The 27,645-nt window shown below is 42.0% G+C and overlaps 1 protein-coding gene across 1 annotated transcript in view; it reads right to left on the bottom strand.

Annotated features, from left to right (window-relative positions):
• ANKRD52 (ankyrin repeat domain 52) overlaps positions 1–27,071 on the bottom strand; it is a 62,322-nt gene extending 35,251 nt beyond the window's left edge. The window contains exons 1-10 of the mRNA XM_029284833.1: positions 26,994–27,071; positions 20,817–20,895; positions 19,252–19,322; positions 16,852–17,052; positions 15,683–15,770; positions 11,032–11,174; positions 4,645–4,857; positions 4,445–4,523; positions 3,648–3,762; positions 25–107 (exon numbers count right to left, since the gene is read on the bottom strand). Coding sequence (XP_029140666.1) covers positions 25–107; positions 3,648–3,762; positions 4,445–4,523; positions 4,645–4,857; positions 11,032–11,174; positions 15,683–15,770 — 721 coding nt within the window. The 5' untranslated portion in view covers positions 16,852–17,052; positions 19,252–19,322; positions 20,817–20,895; positions 26,994–27,071. The remainder of the gene's footprint in view (positions 1–24; positions 108–3,647; positions 3,763–4,444; positions 4,524–4,644; positions 4,858–11,031; positions 11,175–15,682; positions 15,771–16,851; positions 17,053–19,251; positions 19,323–20,816; positions 20,896–26,993) is intronic.
• Positions 27,072–27,645: the final 574 nt, after the last annotated feature.

Genomic DNA, 27,645 nt, shown 5'->3' with positions numbered 1-27,645 from the left:
CCCCCAGTCCAACACAAAACTTACCTGAGGAAAGTAGCTTACGACAACAGTCTGAGAATCCGAAGAGAACAGCTAAGTGCAGAGGGAACATGTCATGGATCCCACGCCTGAAAGAATAAAAGATCAAAACATGATAGTACACAAGGCCAAGGCTACAAACAGAGTAGGAACAAAGTGATCTCCACCCCCACATAGGCACCCCCCCACATAAGCACACTGATTTAGAGACATGGTGGCACAGTGGTTAGAGTGCAGTATTGCAGGCTAATTCTGCTGACTGCCAGGGATTCAATCCTGACCGGCTCAAGGTTGACTCAGCCTTCCATCCTTCCGAGTCAGTAAAATGAGGACCCAAATTGTTAGGGGGCCATAGGCTGACTCTGTAAACCACTTAAAGAGGGCTGTAAAGCACTATGAAGCGCTATATAAGTCTAAGTGTTATTGCTATTTCTACTTTGCATACATCAATTCCAAACTACCATCATCCTCAACTATGTGGTGGTCTATTCCATTGTCAGTCGGCCACTGCTCTACTATAAAGTCCAATAATGACACATTTCAATTTGATTGTGGCTAACTAGCAGAGTACACATTTGGCTGAGCATTACTTTAAGGCGCCAATTGTAAGTGTTGTTTATTCTGTCCTGACAATTCTAACTGGTTAGGAGAGAAAAAAGTCAGAATTCTAGATCTATGACCTTAACATTAATTTGCATAAGTAATATGCCCTCACCTTGCAGTGTCAGCACCATTCGTCATCAAAGTACTAATTAGCAGCTCGTGGCCATATCTAGCAGCAACGTGGAGGGGGGTATTGCCATATTTGTCCGCACAGTCAATCTCACTGCCTGAGAAACAAACAGATTGCATCAATCTTTTTTCTCCAATTTGCTCAGAGGCAAAAGGCAACTCCACTTTAGCCACCAGGAGATCAGAAGGTACCATATAGAACAGGGATCACCAATTAATTTTCCCAAGGGGCTACATGAGGAACTGGAACTGTTGTGGAGGGCTGCCATCCCGTCGCTGCCCCTGCCCCGCTGCCCTGCCCAAGGCTGCCAATACCTCACTCCCCACCCCCACTGTCTGGACTGGGACCACCCATGGCTGGATGTGGTCCACAGGCCATAAAAATGCCCAGGTCTAATACAAAACTACTCACTGAATCGTAAGAATTGGAAGTGATTATACAAGTCACCTAATCTGACCCACTGTTCAGTGCAGAGAATGAATGTTTAATAACTTTAGATACATGTCCCCTTATGCCTAACTTTCAGAACAATAAAGGGAAATTAATTTGGGGGGAAATCAGAACTGCTGTGATTCAAAATGACAAAAAAATACTGAAAGTAAGAGATATAAATAAGTTCGAATACCTGCAGGGACTGGCAACATTTTTAGGCTATGAATGTCAACAAATAAATAACTGAAATACATGATCTGGCAGTCTTGTTAAGATCTCAGGCTGAGAAAACAATGCTGTAAACTATTAAGAGTGGTTTCCTTAACTGGAAATAGCTGACAACTTACCATTTTGTATGAGAATCTGAGAGCGTGTAAACCGTCCATGAATGGCGGCCATGTGCAAAGGACTCTTCCCTTCTTTACTCTGCAAAGATGAAAGCTAGTCAGCCTATTTGCTTTTAATCCTATCCCACCGTCCTCAGAAAGCTTAAGTCATTTTCATTTTCCCCCTGTGGCTCTATTGCACGCAGCCCAGGTGGCCGTACCTGAAAGTTCACATCGGCTCCATTATTGACAAGAAGTTCCAGGCACAGGGCTCCGTTGGTGGAGACGGCAGCAAAGTGCAGGGGGGTAAAGCCCTTTTCATTGGGCTGATTGACATTGGCGCCATAGTTGACCAGTTCATTCGCCACGGCATCCTGGCCCATGTAACAGGCAATGTGAAGTGCAGTGTTGCCAAAGGAATTTGGTTCATCGATCTGTAAGAAAAAACATGGGAAGGTGACATTTGAATAGGCTGACATTTCGTGTTGTGCACAAGGTTTGGCCAGAAAGGGAAAAGTTCATATGCTGTTGCTGTCTGACAGCCCAACCAGTTATACTCAAGCTCGGCTTCTCTCCAAGAAATGCTGTACTTCTTTACTTTACCATTACAGGTAGTCCTCGACTTACAACAGTTCATTTAGTGACCATTCAAAGTTACAACCGGACTGGAAAAAAAGTGATTTATGACCATTTCCACACTTATGACCGTTGAAGCGTCCTCCTGGTCACGTGATCAAAATTCAGCTGCTTGGCCACCGACTCATATTTATGACGATTGCAGTGTCCCGGGGTCATGTGATCCCCTTTTGCAACCTTCTGACAAGCAAAGTCAATGGGGATGCCAGATTCAATTAATAACTGTGTTACTAACCTAATAACTGCAGTGATTCACTTAACAACTGTGGCAAGAAGGGTCATAAAATGAGGCAAAACTCACTTAATAACTGTCTTGCTTAGCAACAAAAATTTTGGGCTTAATTGTGGTCTTAAGTCAAGTATTACTGTATATGAGATAGACTCATTACATGCAAAGCAAGATAGTTCAAGCCGTGATGTGTCATTAGTGAGATGATTATGGCTTACAGCTCATGAAAACCCCAAATCCACAATCTTAGAAAATTAGAATATTACATGCAATCAATAAAACAAGGATTGTACATAGAACAATATCGGACCTCTGAAAAGTATAATCATGCATATGTACTCAGTACTTGGTTTGGGCCCCTTTTGCAGCAATTACTGCCTCAATGCGGCGTCTCATGGAAGCTATCAGCCTGTGGCACTGCTGAGGTGTTATGGAAGACCAGGATGCTTCAATAGTGGCCTTCAGCTCTTCTGCATTGTTCGGTCTCATGTCTCTCATCTTTGGCAATGCCCCATAGATTCTCTATGGGGTTCAAGTCAGGCGAGTTTGCTGGCCAATCAAGCACAGTAATCCCACGGTCATTGAACCAGGTTTTGGTGCTTTTGGCAGTGTGGGCAGGTGCCAAGTCCTGCTGGAAAAGTCAGCATCCCCATAAAGTTCGTCTGTGGAAGGAAGCATGAAGTGCTCCAAAATCTCCTGGTAGACGGCTGCGTTGACCNCCCTCTGGAACGAGCTGCCCCCAGAGATCCGGGTGATCCCGGATCTCCCCTCCTTCCGCCGCGCCCTTAAGACCTGGTTATTTCAGCAGGCAGGACTGGCCTAGGGGTATTTTAAAGGGGTTTTAAATTAAATTTTTAGTAGAAGCGGCCAAATTTAAATAGTTATTTTTAATCTTTTTAAATTTTGTATTGTATTATAACATTGTTTTAAACTGGCTGTAAGCCGCCCTGAGTCCTCCGGGAGAAGGGCGGGGTATAAATTTAATAAAATCTAAATCTAAATCTAAATCAATTCCAAACTACCATCATCCTCAACTATGTGGTGGTCTATTCCATTGTCAGTCGGCCACTGCTCTACTATAAAGTCCAATAATGACACATTTCAATTTGGTTGTGGCTAACTAGCAGAGTACACATTTGGCTGAGCATTACTTTAAGCCAATTGTAAGTGTTGTTTATTCTGTCCTGACAATTCTAATTGGTTAGGAGAGAAAAAAGTCAGAATTCTAGATCTATGACCTTAACATTAATTTGCATAAGAAATATGCCCTCACCTTGCAGTGTCAGCACCATTCGTCATCAAAGTACTAATTAGCAGCTCGTGGCCATATCTAGCAGCAACGTGGAGGGGGGTATTGCCATATTTGTCCGCACAGTCAATCTCACTGCCTGAGAAACAAACAGATTGCATCAATCTTTTTTCTCCAATTTGCTCAGAGGCAAAAGGCAACTCCACTTTAGCCACCAGGAGATCAGAAGGTACCATATAGAACAGGGATCGCCAATTAATTTTTCCAAGGGGCTCCATGAGAAACTGGAACTGTTGTGGAGGGCTGCCATCCCGTCGCTGCCCCTGCCCCGCTGCCCTGCCCAAGGCTGCCAATACCTCACTCCCCACCCCCACTGTCTGGACTGGGACCACCCATGGCTGGATGTGGTCCACAGGCCATAAAAATGCCCAGGTCTGATACAAAACTACTCACTGAATCGTAAGAATTGGAAGTGATTATACAAGTCACCTAATCTGACCCACTGTTTCAGTGCAGAGAATGAATGTTTAATAACTTTAGATACATGTCCCCTTATGCCTAACTTTCAGAACAATAAAGGGAAATTAATTTGGGGGGAAATCAGAGCTGCTGTGATTCAAAATGACAAAAAAATACTGAAAGTAAGAGATATAAATAAGTTCAAATACCTGCAGGGACTGGCAACTTTTTTAGGCTATGAATGTCAACAAATAAATAACTGAAATACATGATCTGGCAGTCTTGTAAGATCTCAGGCTGAGAAAACAATGCTGTAAACTATTAAGAGTGGTTTCCTTAACTGGAAATAGCTGACAACTTACCATTTTGTATGAGAATCTGAGAGCGTGTAAACCGTCCATGAATGGCGGCCATGTGCAAAGGACTCTTCCCTTCTTTACTCTGCAAAGATGAAAGCTAGTCAGCCTATTTGCTTTTAATCCTATCCCACCGTCCTCAGAAAGCTTAAGTCATTTTCCTTTTCCCCCTGTGGCTCTATTGCACGCAGCCCAGGTGGCCGTACCTGAAAGTTCACATCGGCTCCATTATTGACAAGAAGTTCCAGGCACAGGGCTCCGTTGGTGGAGACGGCAGCAAAGTGCAGGGGGGTAAAGCCCTTTTCATTGGGCTGATTGACATTGGCGCCATAGTTGACCAGTTCATTCGCCACGGCATCCTGGCCCATGTAACAGGCAATGTGAAGTGCAGTGTTGCCAAAGGAATTTGGTTCATCGATCTGTAAGAAAAAACACGGGAAGGTGACATTTGAATAGGCGGACATTTCGTGTTGTGCACAAGGTTTGGCCAGAAAGGGAAAAGTTCATATGCTGTTGCTGTCTGACAGCCCAACCGGTTATACTCAAGCTCGGCTTCTCTCCAAGAAATGCTGTACTTCTTTACTTTACCATTACAGGTAGTCCTCGACTTACAACAGTTCATTTAGTGACCATTCAAAGTTACAACCGGACTGAAAAAAAAGTGATTTATGACCATTTCCACACTTATGACCGTTGAAGCGTCCCCCTGGTCACATGATCAAAATTCAGATGCTTGGCCACCGACTCATATTTATGACGGTTGCAGTGTCCCGGGGTCATGTGATCCCCTTTTGCAACCTTCTGACAAGCAAAGTCAATGGGGATGCCAGATTCAATTAATAACTGTGTTACTAACCTAATAATTGCAGTGATTCACTTAACAACTGTGGCAAGAAGGGTCATAAAATGAGGCAAAACTCACTTAATAACTGTCTTGCTTAGCAACAAAAATTTTGGGCTTAATTGTGGTCTTAAGTCAAGTATTACTGTATATGAGATAGACTCATTACATGCAAAGCAAGATAGTTCAAGCCGTGATGTGTCATTAGTGAGATGATTATGGCTTACAGCTCATGAAAACCCCAAATCCACAATCTTAAAAAATTAGAATATTACATGCAATCAATAAAACAAGGATTGTACATAGAACAATATCGGACCTCTGAAAAGTATAATCATGCATATGTACTCAGTACTTGGTTTGGGCCCCTTTTGCAGCAATTACTGCCTCAATGCGGCGTCTCATGGAAGCTATCAGCCTGTGGCACTGCTGAGGTGTTATGGAAGACCAGGATGCTTCAATAGTGGCCTTCAGCTCTTCTGCATTGTTCGGTCTCATGTCTCTATGGGGTTCAAGTCAGGCGAGTTTGCTGGCCAATCAAGCACAGTAATCCCACGGTCATTGAACCAGGTTTTGGTGCTTTTGGCAGTGTGGGCAGGTGCCAAGTCCTGCTGGAAAAGTCAGCATCCCCATAAAGTTCGTCTGTGGAAGGAAGCATGAAGTGCTCCAAAATCTCCTGGTAGACGGCTGCGTTGACCNTTTTTCGAGTTTCACCTGTATTAGGTTCACCTTTTAAGTTGCATTACTGAAATAAATGAACTTTTGCACGATATTCTACTTTTTCGAGTTTCACCTGTAGTTCATTTATAGTACTGATTACACTTCATACTCAAAAGAAAGCCCAATTCATTTCAGGCATTTACTCAAAAGAAAGACTATAGAGAACTGAACACTTGAAACCATCCATAACAGCCTTCTTGCAATAGCTTTCTGGAAATATAGATTTATCAGGCCCCATAGTTTCTAGCCAAAAATAACTTTAATAATACATATTAGAGAAGAAATCAGGGGCGGGTCTCTGCCTTTCTTGCCAGGTGGAAGGATCTTCCAAATATGTTCTTCAGGTCACATGGCGTAGGGACAATCGTTCCTCACTACAAAGTTAATTTAACTAAAGCAGTCTCTGCTTGGTTTATAGCAAACAGCTTTAGCATTTGGGGATGCCTGGATCAAATGAGGTCACTGACAAGGAAAGCAATGCACAGCTGACATCTTGGTTCCAGGATCCATCTGCTATCATGTTCATTCACTTCAGGGATGATACAGCATTTTCACTGAATGTAGTAAAATCTTCATTTGGAAGTTTCTCTGATCCATTGATTTTCGATTCAATCTGGGCTTTCACTTTGGGGAAGCCTTTCTTGAGAAGGTCTGCTTTTTATAGCTCAGTGATGGCAAACCTTTTATAGACCGAGTGCCCAAACTGCAACCCAAAACCCATTTATGCATCGTCGGGTGCCGGGTGGGTGTGGCCATTGGGTGGGCGTGGCTGCGGTGGTAACGGCAGACTGGGTGGGACTAAAAAGTTCAATCAATCAATTCCAACTTTGCAAGATCTTTTTTTTCCCCCGCAAGTTGAAATTGACTGATTGATTGAACCTTCTTTTTTTTTTGTACACGGCGGCGGAGGCCTAAAGCGAAAAGGTTTTATAAAACCCAGCTGAAGGGCTCTGAGTGTCGCCTCTGGCACCCGTGCCATAGGTTCGCCACCACTGTTATAGCTAGTCAGAAAGCTACCCCCGAGAGCAGAGTGGATGGTACCTGATGTGGTAGTTATTATTTACTTATTTACTTTTATTTATGTGCCGTTCCTCTGCTAAAGACTCTGCAAGAATGTAACTGATGCTTGATGTGGTGCCACTCGTGTTGAATGTAATATAGTCCGTCCTAAATATGATTCACTCTCTGAAGAAGACGGGTGGTCCAGAAATGCGAAATATAATTAAATAAATATAAATGACTTGCTGGATTTCCTTCCACTTCAAGAATAATATGGTGGAATTATATGAAGGTTGGAATTATATTAATGCATTTCCACTGCTCACTGACGTCCAGGAGCTAACAAGCTAGGAAGATTTGATTACAGTTCAGGTAGTTGAGTTACAAATTATGCAAGCTTCGTTAAGTTAGTGACTTCAATATGTTCATGCCAGATAGCGCATGCCCTTTCCATTCTGCAAATGAAGCCCTGATTAAAAAAACAGGTGTATTCTGCCATAAAGAACTAAAACTCCTCTGGGCACTTTATGGTGGTGTTCTTAGCTGCGGGTACATGATGGTGTTGAATACAGTTGTCCATGTCACCTTACGACAGTACATAACCCATTAAACATGGTTTCAAAAACTACATACACTTATCTTCTCCCAACCTGTAGCTGACCAAATCTTTTCAAAACTATCCAGAATATGGTCAAAAGTTCTCTGTCCTGGAATTTTTTACACTTTCACAGAAGTTGGCTTGGAGTGATGGACCGGCTGCATCACAAGGCATTCTACTCTTCAACTACTCCATTTTTAACTGATGACCGCACCCATTTTCTTCTCTTGCCAGCTCCAATCTTTCCAATTATTCCTCCAGTTTCATTAAAAAACAAACAAACCAATAATTCCTCCTTCTTCAGTTCTACCTTATTGTCTGTTCCCTTTGGAATTCATTCTCTTTAACCAGAGCTCAATTTCCAATTTCTTTACTTCAAGTGGTACAGCAACTGGTTTGTAGAGCCATAGCAGTGTGACTGGATTTTCTGCCCAGGCTTTAGGCACAGCAGTCTTGGAGTTCAATATATTTGTCTTTGAGACATCTTCTATTGTTGGGATAGGCCAAGTTGTCTCTCTACTTCTCAAAAGCTTGCAGGAAAGCTCTCCCTGTTAACACAAACTCAGCTATCCTGCTGAACTCAGATGACTGAGTTCCACAGGGTGGAAGGTGGAAAACCCTAAAAGTTTCTCTCAGAAGCCCATAGTTAAAATCCCAGCCTTGCTTCTTGCTTTGAAACAGCAGCTTGGCAGTCCTGCTGCAATCTTGCTGCCGCTTGGGTGGTAAAACTGGTCAGTCTCTCACACCCTATCCCAGGGCTTTTCAACCAGTGGTACGGGTACCACCTGTGGTACATTGGCACCTGGCAGGTGATACGCGACCATCCTAGAAAAGTGGTAGCGGGGGAGGGGAATGAGCTGAACCGGTGGCAGCACCGCACAAGCCTGAGCGAGAGACGGCTGGAGCTGCAGGGCTGTCAGGGCTCAGCGGAAGCGCCAGGATCAGCGCCAGGCTCCAGCTGGAGCTCGGCGCTGATCCTGGTGCTTCTGCTGAACCCTGAAGAAGCACAAATCATGCTGGAAAGCAGCACTGATCCTGGTGCTTCCGCTGAGCCCAGAAGAAGTGCCGATCAGCTGGAATGTTGCAGCATCTCCAGGGTCTTGTGATTTACATTCAGATGCTTGGCAACTGATTCATATTTATGACGGTCATAGTGTCCCAGGGTCATGTGAAGTGACCAAAACCTGCTGCAACCACCCAGCAGACGGGAATAAAAACCAAACACCCCCCCACCCCACCTCCGCTGCCAATCCTCAACAGAAATGCTCACAACAATGAAAACCTTGGACAGGAGGAAGAGCGCCGCCGGGTGGGCAGGCAGGTGTCTTGCTCGGCTGTGGCTTGGGGGGCACTTTTTTCAGTGCCATTGTAACTTCAAACAGTCACTAAGACTAAGCGAACTGTTGTAAGTCGAGGACTACCTGTACTTTATCGCTTTTTTCCTTTTTTTTTTTGGTCATCAGGTTTTTGACACCTTGCTAGGCGACTGGTGGTACTCGGATATTGCCATATCCTAAAAGTGGTACAATGGGTGAAAAGGTTGAAAAGCCCTGCCCTATCCTACCTTTATGACAATTAAAAGGTCACAATGCAAAGTGAAATAATTTACATGGTACTGATTCCTGACCAGGTAGCATATAGACAAGGAGATTAGCAAGTTCAATCTTTCTTTCCCTCCTTTTGGAAAATAAGTTGTTAAGATAAGGCTATCTTATCTTGGCAATCAGCCAACCAACTATTTTTTTTTTTTAAAAAATAAAATGTTAAAGTTATGACAAAGAAAATAAATTACAGAACTGTCCGCATCACGATTTACAAGAAAATACAATGGTCCAGACAGAGTACGAGATGGCTCTGTTGAGCTACAAACTGAGAGCTCTTTATCCAAGCAAAGGCAAGAGATGTTTCATAGCATTCCTCTTTTTATTCTGATTACAAGGGGATCTTAAAGGGGAAAAAAATCTTCTTGAACATAGTCTGAAGAATGAATAGATGCTATTACCCTTAGTTCTCTAACTTATGTAAAGTAATAAAGAGAAATGGTTATCACACAGAGATCAAGACTTAGCACAGTTTCCTGGCTAGATATATTATCTATTTCTATGGAAATAATAGGCCCCTTAACTTCCTGGAATTCTCCAGTTTCTTAAGGATTCAAAAATAATAATTCATAGGCTGCTAGGGGGGGGGGAAAACCCTGTTTCCAGTTGTTGCCCAGTTTCCCCCTTGTTTTTAAAAGAATCAAGTATTTTTTATCTCCATCAAAGGGAGGAACTGGGTAAAGACTCTGTATATAATCAAGAGCCATTAATGACTAATGGCTAATCCTGCAACTTACATTATCATTAATGCCATTAAAAACAATACCTGTCTTAATCTTCTAGCTTCAGCTAATGTTTGATGTCCTTTGTTTAGAATCAAGTAAAATCCAGGTTCTTAGGAAGTTCCACGAATCCATGAGGTCTTGCTTCAATGTTATGTAATAGGATTATACTATAAAACTCCCTTGATTTGCATTACTGTATCTGGAAGGCTGTAATATTTATAAAATCTGTATACTGCATCTTAACTTAAGACTAAAATATTTATTCTTCGCAGCTGCTCTCAAGTTTTAAACACTACAGGTAGTCCTTGGGTAACAATGGCATTTGGGTCTGGAATTGCTTTTGCTAGGACAGTGGTGGCAAACCTATGGCACGGAGCAACGCAGCCAAGGACATGGCAGCCACGCAGCGTAGACAAGACTCTACCCTCACACCCCATCATGCAGTTGATGCTGCAGGGCGCGGGCAGAGGGTGTGGCCGCCATAGCGCTGCTGGGCTGCCTGGGCGATCTGCGGCGGGCCCTGGAGGTGGTGAGTAGTCCTGTGGGTAGGCGGGGCGGGGGATGGAGGGACAGAGCGGGGGCGGGGCCAGTTTTGGGGCACTCGGTCTCTAAAAGGTTCGCCATCACTGTGCTAGGAGAGGCAGCTGTAAAACACAAAATAACATGACCAGGTCACCTAGTGACAGAGTCTGGGTTGCAATAGTCAAGCAAGAAGCTCCTGTGACTGCAACTTCCATATTCCTGCCACCTTCCTTATTGACTTTGTCCACGAAAGGCTAGCACAGAAGGCCAGAAATTGTGTTCACAGGACTATAGGGACAGTGTGACAATCAGAATTTCCAAGACACATCATAAATTCAGCAAGATGGCAAGTTTGAATGACCACTGAGCGTGCTGTAGTAACCCAAGGACTAGGGGTTGTTTAAAACAAGCAGCATACAAAATTGACTTAGGGACTTAATATAAACACACATATGTACCATTACAGCAAACCTAATTTGCCAGAAATTATATACGAGCACATCTGAAGGGAACAAGCCTGAAAAGAGGATAGGCACAGTACAGAGCAACCCAGCATCCACTAAAACCGGTACTATCATCACACTTGCCTCAACTCCAAGTCTCAGCAGGTGCTTCACAACTTCAATCTGGCCGCTGGCGGCTGCTGTATGCAACAGTGTGTAACCCTTTTTGTCTTTGCATGTGATGTCAGCTCCACGGGCTACCAGTAGCTTCAAGACTTCCAAATGCCCTAGGGGAAAAAAACAATGCAAAAGACTGAAACCATTCAAATGTTTTCATGCTATAGCAAATGGGTTTACAGTATTCTAGATAAGAAAAGAGTCTGAAAGGATTATTCAAATCTTATGAATAAATGAACATATAATGATTTTTGCAAGATTAGGGCGTTTATTTTATCATGATAGATTGTAGGTAAAAGGGATTTTTTTCCCCATTCATCTTACTATGTGGAGCATGATGCAGAATGCAACAGAAGCAAATTTTGAATGCCAAGATCATTATTATAAAATTTATTCAAGCAGGATAGAAGAGGAGAATATGAGTAGTGTGCAGGCTTGTAACTTCTCTTTCCCTTCTCAGTAAGTTTCTGCTTTAACATGAATTCCTGCTATCCTGTTAATCATGGTGCAACGTTAAATGAGAGCCAATAATACTTGGGGTTAAAACCTAATTAGTTTTAATGGCAACAATAGGAATTCAAATTATTTAATTGGAGGAGGGAGACAGATCCCCCAAAAGAGTAGCAACATGTTTTCCAGCAGCTCAATGCCCCTCTTTTGACCAAGACAAAGGTTTAAGCCAGTGGTTCTCAACCTGTGGGTCGGGACCCCATTTGGGGTCGATCGACCATTTCACGGGGGTCGCCAAGCAAGGCTGTCCGCCATTTTTTTTGTCCGCCATTTTTTTCCCCTTTTCCGGCGGGTGCCTTACCTCCCTTGGGCTGGGCCAGCTGGTGGTCGGCCTGCTCCGTCTCTGCCTCTTGCCAGCTACGCCTCGGCCGGCGCAGGGGGCGGAACCACGCATGTGCGGCACTCCTGGGCAGGGAAAGTCCTTGACTTATGACGGGTTGGGTAGTCCTCGACTTACGACTGGTTCAATCCTCGACTTACGACCGGTTTAGTCCTCAACTTACGACCGGTTTAGTCCTCGACTTACGACCAGTTGGGGTCGCGGCATTAAAAAGGTTGAGAACCACTGGTTTAAGCAGCATTAGCCTTTCTAGAAATAACATTACACTATGGTCCAACTTTAGCATCCTGCATTTAAGGTTGTAATTGCTGCCAAACATGCTTCAACAAAGTACTGAGTGAATGGTCTGAATACTTATGCCAATGTGATATTTCAGTTTTTTTTTCTTTTTTAATAAATTTACAGACATTTCTAAAATTCTGTTTTCACTTTCACTGAGTATAGAAAATGAATTTCAACAACTGTAGAATTAGGCTGCAGCATAACAAAATTGCCAAAAGTGGAGAGTCTGAACGCTTTCTGAATGCACAGTGCGTACAGCGTGTATGAGGAAATGCTTGTTAAGTTCATTGTTACTTTCCAAAAGTCAGTAGAGCTACTCCCACTCAGACTGAGTAACTGGAAAATGTAGTTTTCCAAAGGCCAAGTAGATTAATTTAGCTTCAGTTGGCTGCATTCATCATGCAAATTAGATTATGTCTATTGCACAAAGTACACACATCTGTTAAAGTCTTCACTGCTATTTTCTTGCTTTCTGACAATCAATTCCATCCAACCAAATACTGGTAGCTGAGAGTTCAAACAGGTGTGTCATGATCAAAAGTTTGTAAGTGTAACATGTAAGAAGTATTCTGGTTTACTCTCTTAAATTTTGACCTGAAAATCTGATGTTTTCTGCTCAAAACCCAGAAGCCATTGACATCCTCATATATGCAATAAATGCACAGCTGAAAAGAATATCCTTGTTCAAAAAATATTGTTTAAGAATCCACTTCATTGTGTACCCAGTTGAGTTTAAATCAGCTGAGTTTTAAAAATGCATCTTTCTACTGGCCCCCAAGCTGCATTTTTAGTAACCAAAGCTGTGTACAAGATAACTAGACAATATGAATGTTTTGAATTAAGTTTTTGAAAGGTATCATATATGTAACAGGTAGGGAGAACCATGGCATATTTTCTACTAGGGATGTCTCTATAGTCCTAGCTATAATAAAGTAGTAAGAAAACGATGTAGAAGTAAATAAAGCAAAATTCTAGAAGAATGTCATGGGACATAAAGGGTGACAACATCAAGTAACACAAATTTCTGCAATACTTGACGGAAACTGTCTCTGGAAAGAGAGAGGGAGGTTTGTGATAGTATATCGATAGTATTTCTGTAGCTTATAGCAGGGGTCCCCAACCCCCGGTCCATGGACCTATACCGGGCCGCGGCATGCCAGCAACTGGTCCGCACAAACAAGCAAAGCCCTATCTGTGGGATGCAGGCAGCACACAAAACCACGCCCCTTCCGGGCCGCGGAAAAACCTCTCTCCACAGAACCGGTCCCTGGTGCCCAAAAGGTTGGGGACCTCTGCATATAGCATTTGCTACAGCAGTCACCTCTGGATGAGATGGGCGGCATACAAATCTAATAAATACCTTGCTAAACAGAGGTTTAATGCCACCTATTACTGCAGAGTGAAATAAGTTCACTATAATAGGAGATGGACAGGTATTACACACTATTTCCCATAAACATGTGCACATGAAGCAATGGTCCCAAGAGGGAGACATGCTCATGAGGGAAAGGTCCTTTAATTTGGTGCCCCACTTTCAATTTGTATGAAACTCCATGAGATGTGGAGTTTGCTTCCGTGACAATAAGCAATTACAATATGAAAGACAGCTTTGTTCCCTGACATTAAAAAAAAATGGCAACTTTTCCTGTCCCAATTTTTTGCTTTCCAGCTGAAGTATAAAAGAGATTACTGGGGAGTTAATGGATCCGAATAGCAGTTTAACAGCTGCTAATGTTATCTTAATGCCTCTGTGTATAATTAAATTCCATCTAACTGGAGGGGATTATGTAATTCATTGCTGATTGCTGATGAATGTGGCAAGAGTAATGAAATCAACAGGTGATAGGAATTAAAAGATGGATATGGTAAGCAGCAGATCTAGTAACAGCAGTAACAGCTTCCCTTACCTTAGTGTGACATTCTACACTTTGCTGAAAACAAAACAGATTCCTTTGAGGTAATTCTGTATCTGGTGCCAGATACAAAGTGGCAGTCAGTTACTTAATTAGGAGTATTGTTCTGATAAGAGGCACACTCACTGGGCTCCTGCCTATGTGGTTTTGCCTTGGAGCTCTGCTCCTAGCAATGTATCTCCCATTAACCTTTCATGGGAAGAGTTTTGCATACTACTAGCACATATGTGGGAGGAGGCTTGTGGCTTGTGGGGGTTCCAGAATCTTTGATTCTCTTACATTAGTACAACGGTCCCCAATCTTTCTGGCTCTGTGGACTGGTAGGGTGGTGGTGGTGGTGGTGGCGGCAATGGCAGTGTTGGGGAGAGGGGATAGTTCTGTGCGAGCAGTGGGCAAGCGTACTGACATGCGAAGCTTCATTTGTGCAACTGGTGGGCACCATTGTGCGACTGGAGCTTGATGCGCAAGAGTGTGTACCTGCCAGTAGCGCAAATGGAGCTTTGTGTACGAGCACACAGGCCTATCGCTTGCGCAAATGGAGTTTTGTGCGCGTGCCTGCTGCTTGTGTGGCCCAATTCCCAATGGTCCACAGGCCGGGACCAGGCCACGGCCCAGAGGTTGGGGACCCCTGCACTAGTGTTTATGGCATCTATGTGAAATCCCTGAGTGAAGTCATCTGTTAGTTTGAGTGAGGTACCATTAGTATGCATTAGATCAGAGGTTCCCAACCAGGGGTGCTCGCACCCCCTGGGGGTGCCCGACGATATTCCAGGGGGTGCGAAAAACTTGGGTTTTCAGAATTATAGTGTATATGCCATTATTTTGAACTTTTGTAAGGGGTGCAAGAATATATCAGAAGCGTTCTATGGGTGCAGGGTATAGAAAAGGTTGGGAGCCGCTGTATTAGATATATCCGTCCTCTTTGGCCAAACCAGAGAGGTAGTGTAAGTCTCGACCTAAGGAGATCTTGTTGGTCCAAAACCAACTTGTTCTCTGCCAGGTCCATTTCTGACTCTAGATGGAGTTGCGCTGCCCCCAAAGGAACAGAGCAACAACTTGGGGATTCTTATGGACTCACAAGCCTTTCCCAGCTTCAGCTGGTGTGCTAGTTGTGGTCCTCCATATGAGGAGGACAGGTGAGTTAGGAGGTGGCATTTTTCTACCGGTGCCAAGTTCCTTTGAAACAGCATCACTCCTGACATTCAGACAGCATCCTCCCATTTAAGAAGGCTGTCAGGATGGAAACATTTCATAGAGATTTTGACATTACCATTATTTACAGATTCTTGAGTGGTTTCTGGATTTCATTAATGTTGTTAATTAACTGTTTGAGGTAAAGCAATACTGTATATAAAAATGTTAATAAACAAAATGGGAGAGGGGAAATACCTCTATGCCAGTAGCAACTTACTACCCCTGGCTCACTCTTTTATTTACTATTAGGTATCCTTTGTTCTTACTGGGCAAATATCCTGGGTGTATGTTTTGATATATAGTTTCTCTGAAAGACCCGGATAGCAAATACATCAATCACAATAGAGGGGATGTGCAAAAAGGTGGAAGGGGGACTTACCTAGAAAGGCTGCCCAATGTATTGGTTGTCTCTCCTTCTTGTCACATGTGCTCAGATTGGCCCCTCTATTTAAGAGCAAGTTTACCATCTAGAAAGAAAATAGACACTTTTTGTAAAAAAATAAATATTCTAAAATAAAAACACAAGGCAACTGACATGGTACTTCCTCCCCCTGGGGATGCTATAGGTCACTTTATATATGTAAATGCAGGACCTGTGCTTCAAAAGGAAATGGAACAATGAGATCCAGACATGGATAATCTGAAAGTCCATTCTTAATATATAACAAAAACTTGCCTGCAAATCAGACGTTACCTATTTGTGTATTAAACTTTGCTATGGAAGACAAAATAGCCTATGGTTGTTGGATTATGTTATTATTCATATTAATTAATGAATCGTGCTTCAGTATGTTATTTGTATATTAGTTGTATTCTGATGTACATTCTGAAAAAACAGGTTCATATGCACCCAATGATTTTTTTCAAACTATGATAGGTATGTGTTCTTTAAACAAAAAGAAACTCAAATCCCCAAAGCTCTGATTCTCCAATAGTCTCACACCTACTATCTTAAAAGTCGAGGACAGAAAAAATATTTTACTGCTAAAAGAGCAAAGACTTCTATTCAGTTGTTACAGCATCCTAAAAGCCAAGGCTTCATTCACATCATATACAATATTTCCATGCAATAACCTCTCTTCATCTTTTCTTTCCTTCAAATCTACGCCCATGCTGGACTGGTCCAAAGGGCTTTGCCTTAACCAGAGCACCAATAAAGAAGAATATTTGTAGCTCAGGGTTGAAATGCAGGGTCTTTGATGCTCTCTGAGCTTGGATGTGTTTTTTTTTTTTTTTTTTTGCAGACATTTCTTTACTCCTAGCACTCATGATGTCACCTAGTTTGGGTAATGAAACGTCTGCAAGAAAACAACCAAGCTCAGAGAGCACCAAGGACTCCTCATTAACTATAGTAGCTGGAGATTCTGTTATGTGAGTTTGAGTGTAACTATTTGTTTATTTGGCTAACAAAAGACTCTGGGTGGCTTTTGCAAGGGGAAAGAGTCTTTAGAACAAAACAAATTTCCATTATTGCTCCATTATACCTCATCCCTACCCCATGGAGAAATCATGCATAAATGTCTCTGGAAGAACAAGGATGTCCCTTACCTCAAGGTACCCACTGTGTACAGCATGGTGCAGTGCTGTGCGGCCAGTGCGGTCTGCCACATTAACATTACTAAGCAGTGGGATGATGGTCTCAACACACTTGGTAGCTCTGTTGGCGGCAGCAACATGCAGTGGTGTTTGCCAATACTTGTCACGAGCATTGATGTCTGCCGAGTGCTTTAGGAGGAGGTTAAGTGCTTTCTGCCAGGGGAGAACATAAGGCAGTTTTAAAAGCCTGGATGGAGTATTATTACAAAAGACGTAAGCACTAACAAGTGAAGAGATAGTACTGTGTTATGAACAGGAGTTTAGTATAAAGTCTGCAAAACCTGAGAGAATAGAGAACGTAATACGGGAGGTACTGAGAAGAGATAAAATGCTACAGTTTAGAGTGATCTAGCAATCCCAAGAAAGGACAGTGAGCAACTTCATATAGGGTAATATAGTAGCACACTCAATTATATTAAGAGTACGTCTTCCTAAATTCTCAGATATCCTGAAATTTGGGCAGGTTCACAAAGAATAATTGGTACTGCAGTCCCACATTTGGAGGCATTGGTTATTAGCACGGTGAAACCCCAATTAATAAAATTTTCAGATTAAGTTACAGACAGCTAGGTTCATACTAAGTTAGTTAAATATCTTTGGCTTCCATTTGATTTATTTATTCAGTCCTCTCATTTATATAGTTGTCTGTCTCATGAACACGACTCTGGGCAGAGTACAATAAAAACAGACCATAAAAGATACAAACAGTAAAAATTATTTCATAGTAAAAAAAACATTATTATTAAACATTATTAAAAGACTAGGATGGAGCATCTTCAATGTTAAACACTGTGTAGGCATCTCATCAGTTCTCCATTCACCTGGGATCCCCAAGCCTGCTGACATAACGTTGTCTTGAGAGAACCTCAGAAGATTGGCAGAAATGGAGTCAATCTCACCTTAAGAGGAATGATCATCCACAGAGAAGGATGTAACTTAATAGATGGAATCTGCAAGTTACCTTTTGCAGGATGGATGGGACAGACACATGCAATTGGGAAGAGGCAGTCCCAATTAAAGGTAAAACCCTGCACTTTCAGTTGGATCCAGAAGCAAACTGGCATTCAATGCAGCTTGTCGAGCAGAGGTGTAATGTGAGCCAATCTAGGGGTACATATTGCTTGCACCACCACATTTTGTACCAACGGAATTCTTCAAGATAGCCCCATAAAAAGCTTATTGCAATAGTCCACCCAGGAGATAATCAAGGCAAGACTGACTATAAGAACCTCCAATCCAGGAACAGGTGCAACTGACACACAATACTTGAACAGGAGGACTTACATATTGCACAATGGGTCTGTTTGGGGAAGTGCAACCCCATCCAGTACCAAACATGGGAAAGTCCCAGAAATGGAAGGCCCCCAAACCCAAAGCCATTCAGTCTTACCACAGTTCAGCTAAAGTCTTACCACAGTTCAGCTAGTCATCGGTCCATCTGATGTCTCTAATTGTTTCATTCTTGAAAGGCATGTGCTTGCTGTTCCCTTGGTGGTTTTTAAAGCCGCAATTCCCTTATCCACTTTCTTTTCTCTGTGCACCCCCCGCTGTCCGTCATTGCACCACCAATTTCTAGGGCTGCTGTTCCCCCCCTCTCCTTCCTTTTGCCCATCGCTTTCTTCGTATGCATCCCATCATCCAGATTCGTTGTTCCTTCCTCCTCCTCTTTTTCGATCATTTCCCTCACCTGCCCACGGCTATCTGCTGTAATCTCAATGATTTTTAGGGTTGCTATCGCTAAAATATTATATATATATAAATATTATATATATATACAGACACACACATACATACATGCACACACACACACATCTTTTAGGGTATGGTTTTTAATCACAGTGATGCTGATATTTAAAGGAAGGTGGTTTGTTGTTGTTTTTAACTGTATAAGCCACATAGAGTTTGTGCTTGGGCAGTATATAAGCTGATACAACAAACAAATAAACCTTGTTCTTTCTACTTTCTTTACATTTCATATTTTGCCAATGTAGACACAAAACTTCCTCAGTAAACAAGAAGGCTCAGGAACGAGTCACTACAAGGCGATCACCATTATACTCCTGCCTCACGCTTTTGTCCCATGGGAAAATGTACTGCTAGTAATAGCCTGCAAGCCTTTTTGTGGTTCTTTCAACTCTGCCGTCCAAAAGGTGTTGCTACCCAACGTGTCCAAGGAGATAAAGACTGTTCTGCAAGATTCTCAAAATATTTACTACAACGAAGAATAAAAAGATAAAAGGGGAAATGAACTTGGCTTAGACATGGCAGTTTATTATGTTCGATGTCTGGAATTTACTTTGTCATTTTACTAGCAGCATGACTATGGCACCCTGTGAAAGACTTGACATTTACCTCATTACGAGAAGCTGCAGCACGGTGTAACGGGGTTAGCCAAAGAGTGTCCTTTGCATTGACGTTAGCACCTATCCAAAGAAAATAAAGGGGATGAAGCAAGTTGTCTCAAGCATGATTGATTAAGAGAAGAAAACAAAGATTACATTAAACTGGTTGAATAGCAAGGCATTCCTTAGACTTTCATCTTAACAATAAGACCATTTTTATTTTTTAATCCCAGTGCTAATTTAACAAACAGCTGTTTCCCAAGGAAACTGCCAACTAATTAATAAGAAAAGAACATTAGTACTGCACTTAGGAGGCATCCCTGTCTTTAAAAAAATAATGGTTGAAAATTAAAACAATTGTCGCATTACCGGCCAAACATTCTATGATCTATGTGTTAAATCAGCATCATTTATTTCAAAGATTTGGGGTTGGGGATTGTGAATCACATCTGAAAAAGATGTAATCCCCAGAATTAACTTCCATAGTTTCCCACACAATTCCTCTTGCAGAAATATTACAGAATAATAGAGTTGGAAGGGATCTTAGAGGTCTTCAAGTCCAACCCTTTGCTTCAGCAGGAGACTCTATACCAGGGGTGTCAAACTGCCGGCCCAAGGGCCGGACACTTCACAACAAAACCACACCCACCCCATTGTTGGCAATGGGAAAAAAGCTCCGATACGTCGTGCGACGTCACGAGTTTGACATCTCTGCTCTATACCATTCCAGACAAGTGGTTGTCCAGTCTCTTCTTAAAAGCCTCCAGTGATGGAGCATCTACAACTTCTGAAGGCAAGTCATTCCACTGGTTAATTGTTCTCACTGTTAGGAAATTTCTCTTACTTCAAGGTTGCTTCTCTCCTTGATTAGTTTCCATCCATTGCTTCTTGTCCTGCCTTCTGGTGCTTTGGAAAATAAGTTGACCTGCTCTTCTTTGTGGCAGCCCCTCAAATATTAGAACGCTGCTATCATGTCACCCCTAATCCTTCTTTTCACTTCTAGACAAACCCAATTCCAGCAACCGTTCTTCACATTTTAGCCTCCAGCCCCCTAATTATCTTTGTTGCTCAGAGTCTTGACATCAGTAAGCATCAGTAAGTAGAAACCAGCCTAATAAAGGGGCTGAAAGAATCAAAGCTCATTCCAATCTTCATGCAGATTTTTTTTTTTTAAAAAAAAGAGAAAAACGATGTGGCAATGTTGTTGGCAGTCTTCAAAGACTATCGCTTGCTTTAGGTTATATTGTAAGCCAGTGTTTTTTATGGCCGTTAATTTGGAAAGATTTAGCATGTGGATCAAAAACCATCTGTGTTGGCTCAGCTGTCCAGAAGGCTAATTCAGCCCTGCAACCTACACAGGAAGAGTTACAGTATTCAGAGCTGTCAAGTTTTTAAATAGCTTCACTGAACAGAAGGAGAACATTTCCATAAATCTCCACTGCTTGAGAATCATGACTAGCAATAAGAATATTACTAACAGCAATCTGCTACCCACAGCACTTTTAAGGTGGGAAGCACTATAATGCTTTATGAGCTCTCATTCATTCTTTGTGACCATCCAAGTCACATCCTTACCTGATAGTATTAGGAGTTCAACAATAGAGGTGTCCCCTAAGTATGCAGCTGCATGCAAAGGGGTTCGTCTCTCTTGGTCCTGATTTGGGGAAAGAAAATAATCAATATATATGTATAGATATATAAACATTCTATATTCTGCATAATCTAAGGATATTTATTTATTTACTAAATTTATATTCCACCCTTATTATCGAGAGTGACTCTGGGTGGTTAAAATCATATTGTGCTTAGATCTGCAATGCAGGTAGTCCTTGCCCTACAACCATTCATTTATAATGACAGCCCTGAAGAAAGTGACTTATAACCGGTCCTCACACTTACAACCATCACAGCAGCCGCATGGTCAAAATTTGGGCACTTGGCAACTGGCATGTATTTATGGCAGTGGTGGCATCCCAGGGTCACCTGATCATTGCTTGTGACCTTGCCAGGTGGCTTCCAACAGGCAACGTCAATGGGAAAAGCCACTTAACAAACATGCAATTCACTTAACAACCACTGTGACTCACTTAATGACTATGACAAAAAAGGTGAGTCTGCTACTCACTTAACAATTGCCTCACTTAGCAATGGAAATTCCAGTCCCAATTGTAGTCTTAAGTTGAGGACTGGCTGCACATTTCCGAAGTTTATATGGCAAGAGTCAAAAACAGTGACTAAACCCAATGGTGGATTTTACTTATTTGTAAGTAACCCTTGGCATGGCAATTGGGACCAGAGTTGCCATTGCTGTGGCCATAAAGCAGTTCCAACAGTCCATTGCCATCGTTCAATTTCCTGCTGACTTCCTTATTGATTTTGCTTATGGGAAGCCAGCATGGAATATTGGAAATCGCAATCATGTAACCGTGGGGATTCCAAGGAGTGGTTGTAAATCCCTTGTTCAGTGTGACTGTAAGTTTGAGCAGTTGGTGAATGAATGGCTGTAACCCTCAAGCTCCATTCTCGTGTTTAGAAGCCTCATCCCACAAATCATGTGGTTTGGGGGAAATGAAGCTTCTAAAACAGCGGTTCTCAACCTATGGGTCGCGACCCCATTTGGGGTCGATCGACCATTTCACGGGGGTTGCCAAGCAAGGCTGTCCGCCATTTTTTCCCCTTTTTCCGGCAGGTGCCTTACCTTCCTTGAGCTGGGCCAGCTGGTGGTCGGCCTGCTCCGTCTCTACCGCTTGCCAGCTACACCTCGGCCGGCACAGGGGGCGGAAACACGCATGCGCGGCGCTCCCGGGCAGGGAAAGTCCTCGACTTACGACCGGTTTAGTCCTCGACGTACGGCCGGTTTAGTCCTCGACTTACGACCAGTTGGGGGTCGCGGCATTAAAAAGGTTGAGAACCACTGTTCTAAAAGCTGGTGAGAATGGCACAAGGTGGCCTTGTTAAGAAGGCCTGGTGCAGCCAGTAGCTGCCTTGCGTACACTGGGCAAGCCTGTCAGCAGCTGGAGAAAAAAGGCAAAGGTAAGCGAGGCGCTGCATATTGTGTGGAGTGCAGGGCAGCGGAAGCAACTGGGGCTTTGCAGAATGGTGCCGGCATGGCAAGGCACAGGGTGGGGCTTGAGGCAGCATTTCTCAGTGACAGCAGTGGCCCTGGGGATGAAGAAGAAGCCTGGAGGTAGTGGCAGTTGTGAAACTGCTGAAGTCCCCGGGCCTCTAATTCAGCCCCAGCCCCGGCCCTGGCACTGCTGCTGTCACTGACTGCCAATATGCAGGGCAGCCAAAAGGGCATAGATTACAGGAGAGATAGGTGGGTGGAGCGCCCCTGCAGTTGTGTGTGCAGGTTGCCAAGTGCTCAAGTTTTGATCATGTGACCAGGGAGGATGGCCATAACTTTGGGTATGGGTACTAAGTCCATTTTTTCAGCATGGTCTTAATTTCAAATGGATGCTGAACGTATGATTGTAAGTCCAGGAATTACCTGTAAAGGAATTTTGTTAAATGCCTTTCAGAATAATTTTTGTCCAAAATATTGAAAGATGCTCCTAGAATCAAGCAAACACATATTTGGGAAGAGATGAGAAGCTGGACCAGCTTCCATTCAATTAATTATTGTGGATGTTTGGAAGATGCATTTGCCATGATGTATTTAAAAAAAAATCAAAAGCTTTAAATGTTTTTATTTAATTACTCAAATTCACTATTTAACTTCTTTTAATTCACACTTTCAGAAAGAAGTTTTTTCTTATGAGGGTATTAGCAAATTTAATGAAGTAGAAATTATGTTCACATATATCTCTCTATATATATCTGTGAAATATGTCCATTTCTTTAAAAAAAAGATTTAACATCTGATTTCAATTAAAGTTTAAAATCAATCTCATTTATATATATTTTTTTAAAAAAACATATTTTTATCCAACATGCCAGATACCAAGTAGCAAAAATATTAAACTTGTCTGCCTATACGCTGGCTGGCTCAGGAATTCTGGGAGTTGAAGTCCACGAGTCATAAAAGAGCCATGGTTGCCTACCCCTGGCCTATACAATAAGCATATCTTCCATAAATACACTCAGGTTATCTTTCAAAAGCCAGTAATATTTGATTAGATAATTAATTTGCCTCAAGTCAGGAATAATTGAGGATCCTTTGAGTGGACAGAACATAAAGTGAATTATACAACTTCAGTAACAAAATCTTAAGAAATCTTATAGAGGTAATCCTCGACTTACTACCACAACTGGGCCCCAAATTTCTGTTGCTAAGCAAGATGATTGTGAGGTGAATTTTGCCCCATTTTATGACCTTTCTTGCCACAGTTGTTAAGTGAATCGCTGCAGTTGTTAAGTTAGTAATACGACTGTCGTTAAGTGAATCTGGCTTCCCCACTGATTCTGCTTGTCAGAAGGTTGCAAAAGGCGATCATGTGACACCCCCCCAGGAACGACACCTATCATAAATACATGCCTGTTGCCAAGCACCTAAATTTTGACCACATGACCCATGGGGATGCTGCGAAGGTCCTAAGTGTGAAAAATGGTCGTGTCACTTTTTTTATAGTGCTGCTTTAATGATCAGCAGTCACTAAACGAGCGGTTGTAAGTTGAGAACTACCTGTGTGTCTACCCAGCTATTCTTGTTTTTCTCCAGTGATGACAGAAAGTACAAATTAATCCAACCGCCCTCACTATCTAATCATCATGGCCTCTTCTTTCAACCTACATGTGAAATTGGCCCTTTTGGGCTGCTTTTGAACCCGGTTATTCCTTTTAACTTAGCCAAGCTCAATGGTCTTAATTAGAAGGAAGGTATTTTGTCATGAATATGTAACTTTACCTTTTATTTGGACGTTTTCTTCCCGATTAATTTCAAGGAACAATTAACTACGACAAATGGAGTAAAGGTCTCAAGGTGTTTTCAAACCGTTCCTGCAATTTCTAGGGTTTCTTAACAATTACCAATGGCTCGTCAGTGAATAAAAACTCAGTAACTGCGGACATGTTTTTTTTTTTTGTGAAAGCCAATTAGTCTAGAACTACTGACATTTTTGCACAATCATAATTTAACATTAATTTTGTGTTTTATTCAAAGAAAATAAGAATGTCTAATGAGTGTTCAATCCTTGACATTAGTCAAATGTGTACTTTTAAATCCTTAGCAATACTGTGACATTCTGTCAAGGTGCCTGGATTATATATATACATTTCTCAGAAAGCAGAATAGTACACAGTATAAAATATGTATGCAAGTGTACTGATAGCAAGCTGGTTAATCTCAATTTGCTCTCTCCTACACTGGACAGAATTGGAAATCCAATTAAATATAAGGCAACTAACAGTGCAATCATAGATTGGCATATCCAAAGCATGGCAGTCTTGCCATTAAAATTTCTCAAATATTTGACTGTATCCATTTCTGTAACTTAGATTTTATCAGAAATATTGCAATAACTTATCATTAGATGCATACAACTTTACGTTACCATCACATATTCCCAACTATTTTTTATCCAGAAATATTTTGTCCGGACTATATTCTATCTACAGTCTGTACAAATATTGGCACTACACTATATGATGTAGAAAACAAACCTCGCCTCTTTTATGAAGTTTGAACATGAATGTTTTAAAAAGCTCTAAAAATTCTGATATTCAGAAAAAAATTACTTTTATTGCAATGTTGGAAAGAACATGGAGCAGTAGACAAGAAAACAACAAAAGCTCATATAACTCTCAAGGCCTAAATTCACCTGAATTAGAATATTTTCAGTGGGAAAATTTTAACTCTGGAAAACCTTAACAAGTGGCTGCTTATTAGCTGTCTGAAGTTGTGACAGACCCTCCAAAGGTAGTCCTTGACTTACAACCATTCGCTTAATGACTGTTAAAGTTACAAGGGCACTGAAAAAAATGACTTACAAGCAGTTTTCACAATTATGATCCCCACAGTCACATGATCAAACTTCAGGTGCTTGGCAATTGGTATGTATTCACAATGGCTGCAGTGTCCCAGGTCCTGGGTTGGTTGTCTGCAACCTTCCCAGTGAGCTTCTAACAAAGTCAACGGGGGCAAGCCAGATTTGCCTAACCACTACATGATTCACTTAATAGCTGTAGTCATTTGCTTAATAACCATGGCAGAAACAGTAAAATGGGGCACAACTCACTTAACAACTGCCTTGCTAAGCAATAGAAATGTTGGGCTCAGTTATGGTTGTAAATAGAGGACTATCCGTAATTGGCAGTTACTTTAGTAACTCTAGCTTTCATTATAGGTCATCCTCAATTTGCCACGGGTTATTTAAAGGCCATTCAAAATTACGACAGCTGGCAAGGGTGCTTTACCAACATAAAGCACTTCCGGCCATCTTAAAACATCACTGCATCCCCCCCCCCCAATTACTCCATGACCTCATTACAGATGCTTGGTAGCCAGATTGCCAACCAGAGTGACTGGTTGCCAAGTGCCCCACAACCATTTGCCATCTGACCACTTGCAATCTTCTCTGCAGGCTTCCCCAGAAAACTGGTTAGAAAGCAGTCAGGAAAGATTGCAAAGGAAGGGGCTGAAGGAGGGCTGAAGTCCTCCTGCAGGTTGCAGAAACCTCCGTTCCTTTAGGCCCAGAAAGGATTCCCGCTTTATGCATGGAGGGAAGGGGAAATCCTTTGGCAGGCTGCAGAAACAGAATTGAAATCTTCCCTGTGGGCTTTTGAGCCAAAATCCTTTGGTAGGCAGCTCTTTCACTCTGTCCACTTAACCACCCAGAAAATTTGCCGGGATTGTAGTTTTTGAATGAAGCAATCACGTGGCATCTTACTTAATTACTGCTTCACTCAGCAACCAATATTCTTGTCCCAACTGTGGTTGTAAGTCAAGGATTACCTGTGCTCCTAGAAGCAAATGCAACAAAGTTTTGAAAAGTCAACACCAATTAAAAGAATAATCTTGTTCAAAGTGAATGCAATACAGATGGATTTTGACAATCCAAATATCACTCTCTGGTTCTGAGATCAAATCAGCTCATAAGTAGCACAATTTGTGGCAAGATTTATATATTAAATAGGCATGAATTGTATTATGTGCCTCTGCTAAGTGAACTAGAATGGAATGAAAAGCCAAATACAGCTTCATGGGATGTACAAGAATAAAATTAAAAAAAAAACATACAACCCTAGCTGTTCTCACTTAGAGACCACAAGACTAATCCAGAACACGCTTCATGCCAAGCACAACTGCTAAATCCGGTGCCACCCACTGCTCAGTACAACTAGACCAATACATCTGGTACTATGCAGCCAATTCCCAACAAAGTAGCTATTTACCAATAATGAACAATCTCTGTGCTATGCACTAATTCTGAATATACAAAGTACTTTGCTATCCTTATCTATTTATAACTACAACCACCTTAGAATCATTTAATCATTATAATCATCTTACAAATCTGGAACCAATGCCAAGATATGAAAAACTGTTTGAAAAGGGCCCACTGAGAACCCAACCAAACCCTGACTCTCTGAGAAGCGGGAATGTCACATCTAATGACTGATCCTCATGGCAGAATACAAACATGACTCTACTGATCTACACATTATACATGTGGTGTTCAGGTGATAAAGAGGACACAAAATAGCCAGCTGGAAGGAAAGGCCAATTTTGGGAAACTATATGTATGCAAAGTCAAGAGAAACAAAATCAAGCAGAACTCTTTACCAGGAAAAAAGAGTTATTCCAACACTTACCAACACGTTGATATTCTCCTTCTGACTCAGTAATGACCGTACCTCCTCTATATCACGGTTAAAAATGGCTTGGACCAGAGGAGGCTACAAAAGATAGAAAACACTAAGATTAAGTTAAGAAAAAAAATCAACCATTAATAGCAGAAATCCACAAATCTGAACAAAGAATTGTACAAAATGCACTGTATCTTAGGTCCTTAGGCAGAAGGGGTGATGTGATTGAATAGTCAGCTTCAAATAGGAGGCACATTTGGACTTTTAAGATCACATCATGGCTGCTCACACAAAATAACCGGCATTCTGGATACACTCCTTACAACTGATTGTTTAAAGAGTTAGGATGGCCTCAGAAAGGGTGGTCTAGTCTGCAAAACACTTCCAGCCATCCTAAAATGTCAGACCCCCCACTCCGGTCACATGACCACACTTCAGGCACTTGGCCACCAGTTCACATTTATGACTAATTGCAGCATCCTGTGGTTACATTATTGGTTTCGGCAAAAGATACCTATTTGGGAGAATGGGTTCGCACTTACAACTCTGTGATTTGCAACTGCCATAGAGACAATTGTAAAATTGGGTCCAACCACATGGGTGCCTCAACTTATAGCCATTGTGACTTACAACCAAAATTCCACTTCCAAATGCACTT

This window comes from Protobothrops mucrosquamatus, unplaced genomic scaffold (assembly GCF_001527695.2).
Source record: "Protobothrops mucrosquamatus isolate PMUCROS unplaced genomic scaffold, P.Mucros_1.0 scaffold_151, whole genome shotgun sequence".
NCBI lineage: Eukaryota > Metazoa > Chordata > Lepidosauria > Squamata > Viperidae > Protobothrops > Protobothrops mucrosquamatus.
This window is presented reverse-complemented; position numbering and strand designations above follow the sequence as displayed.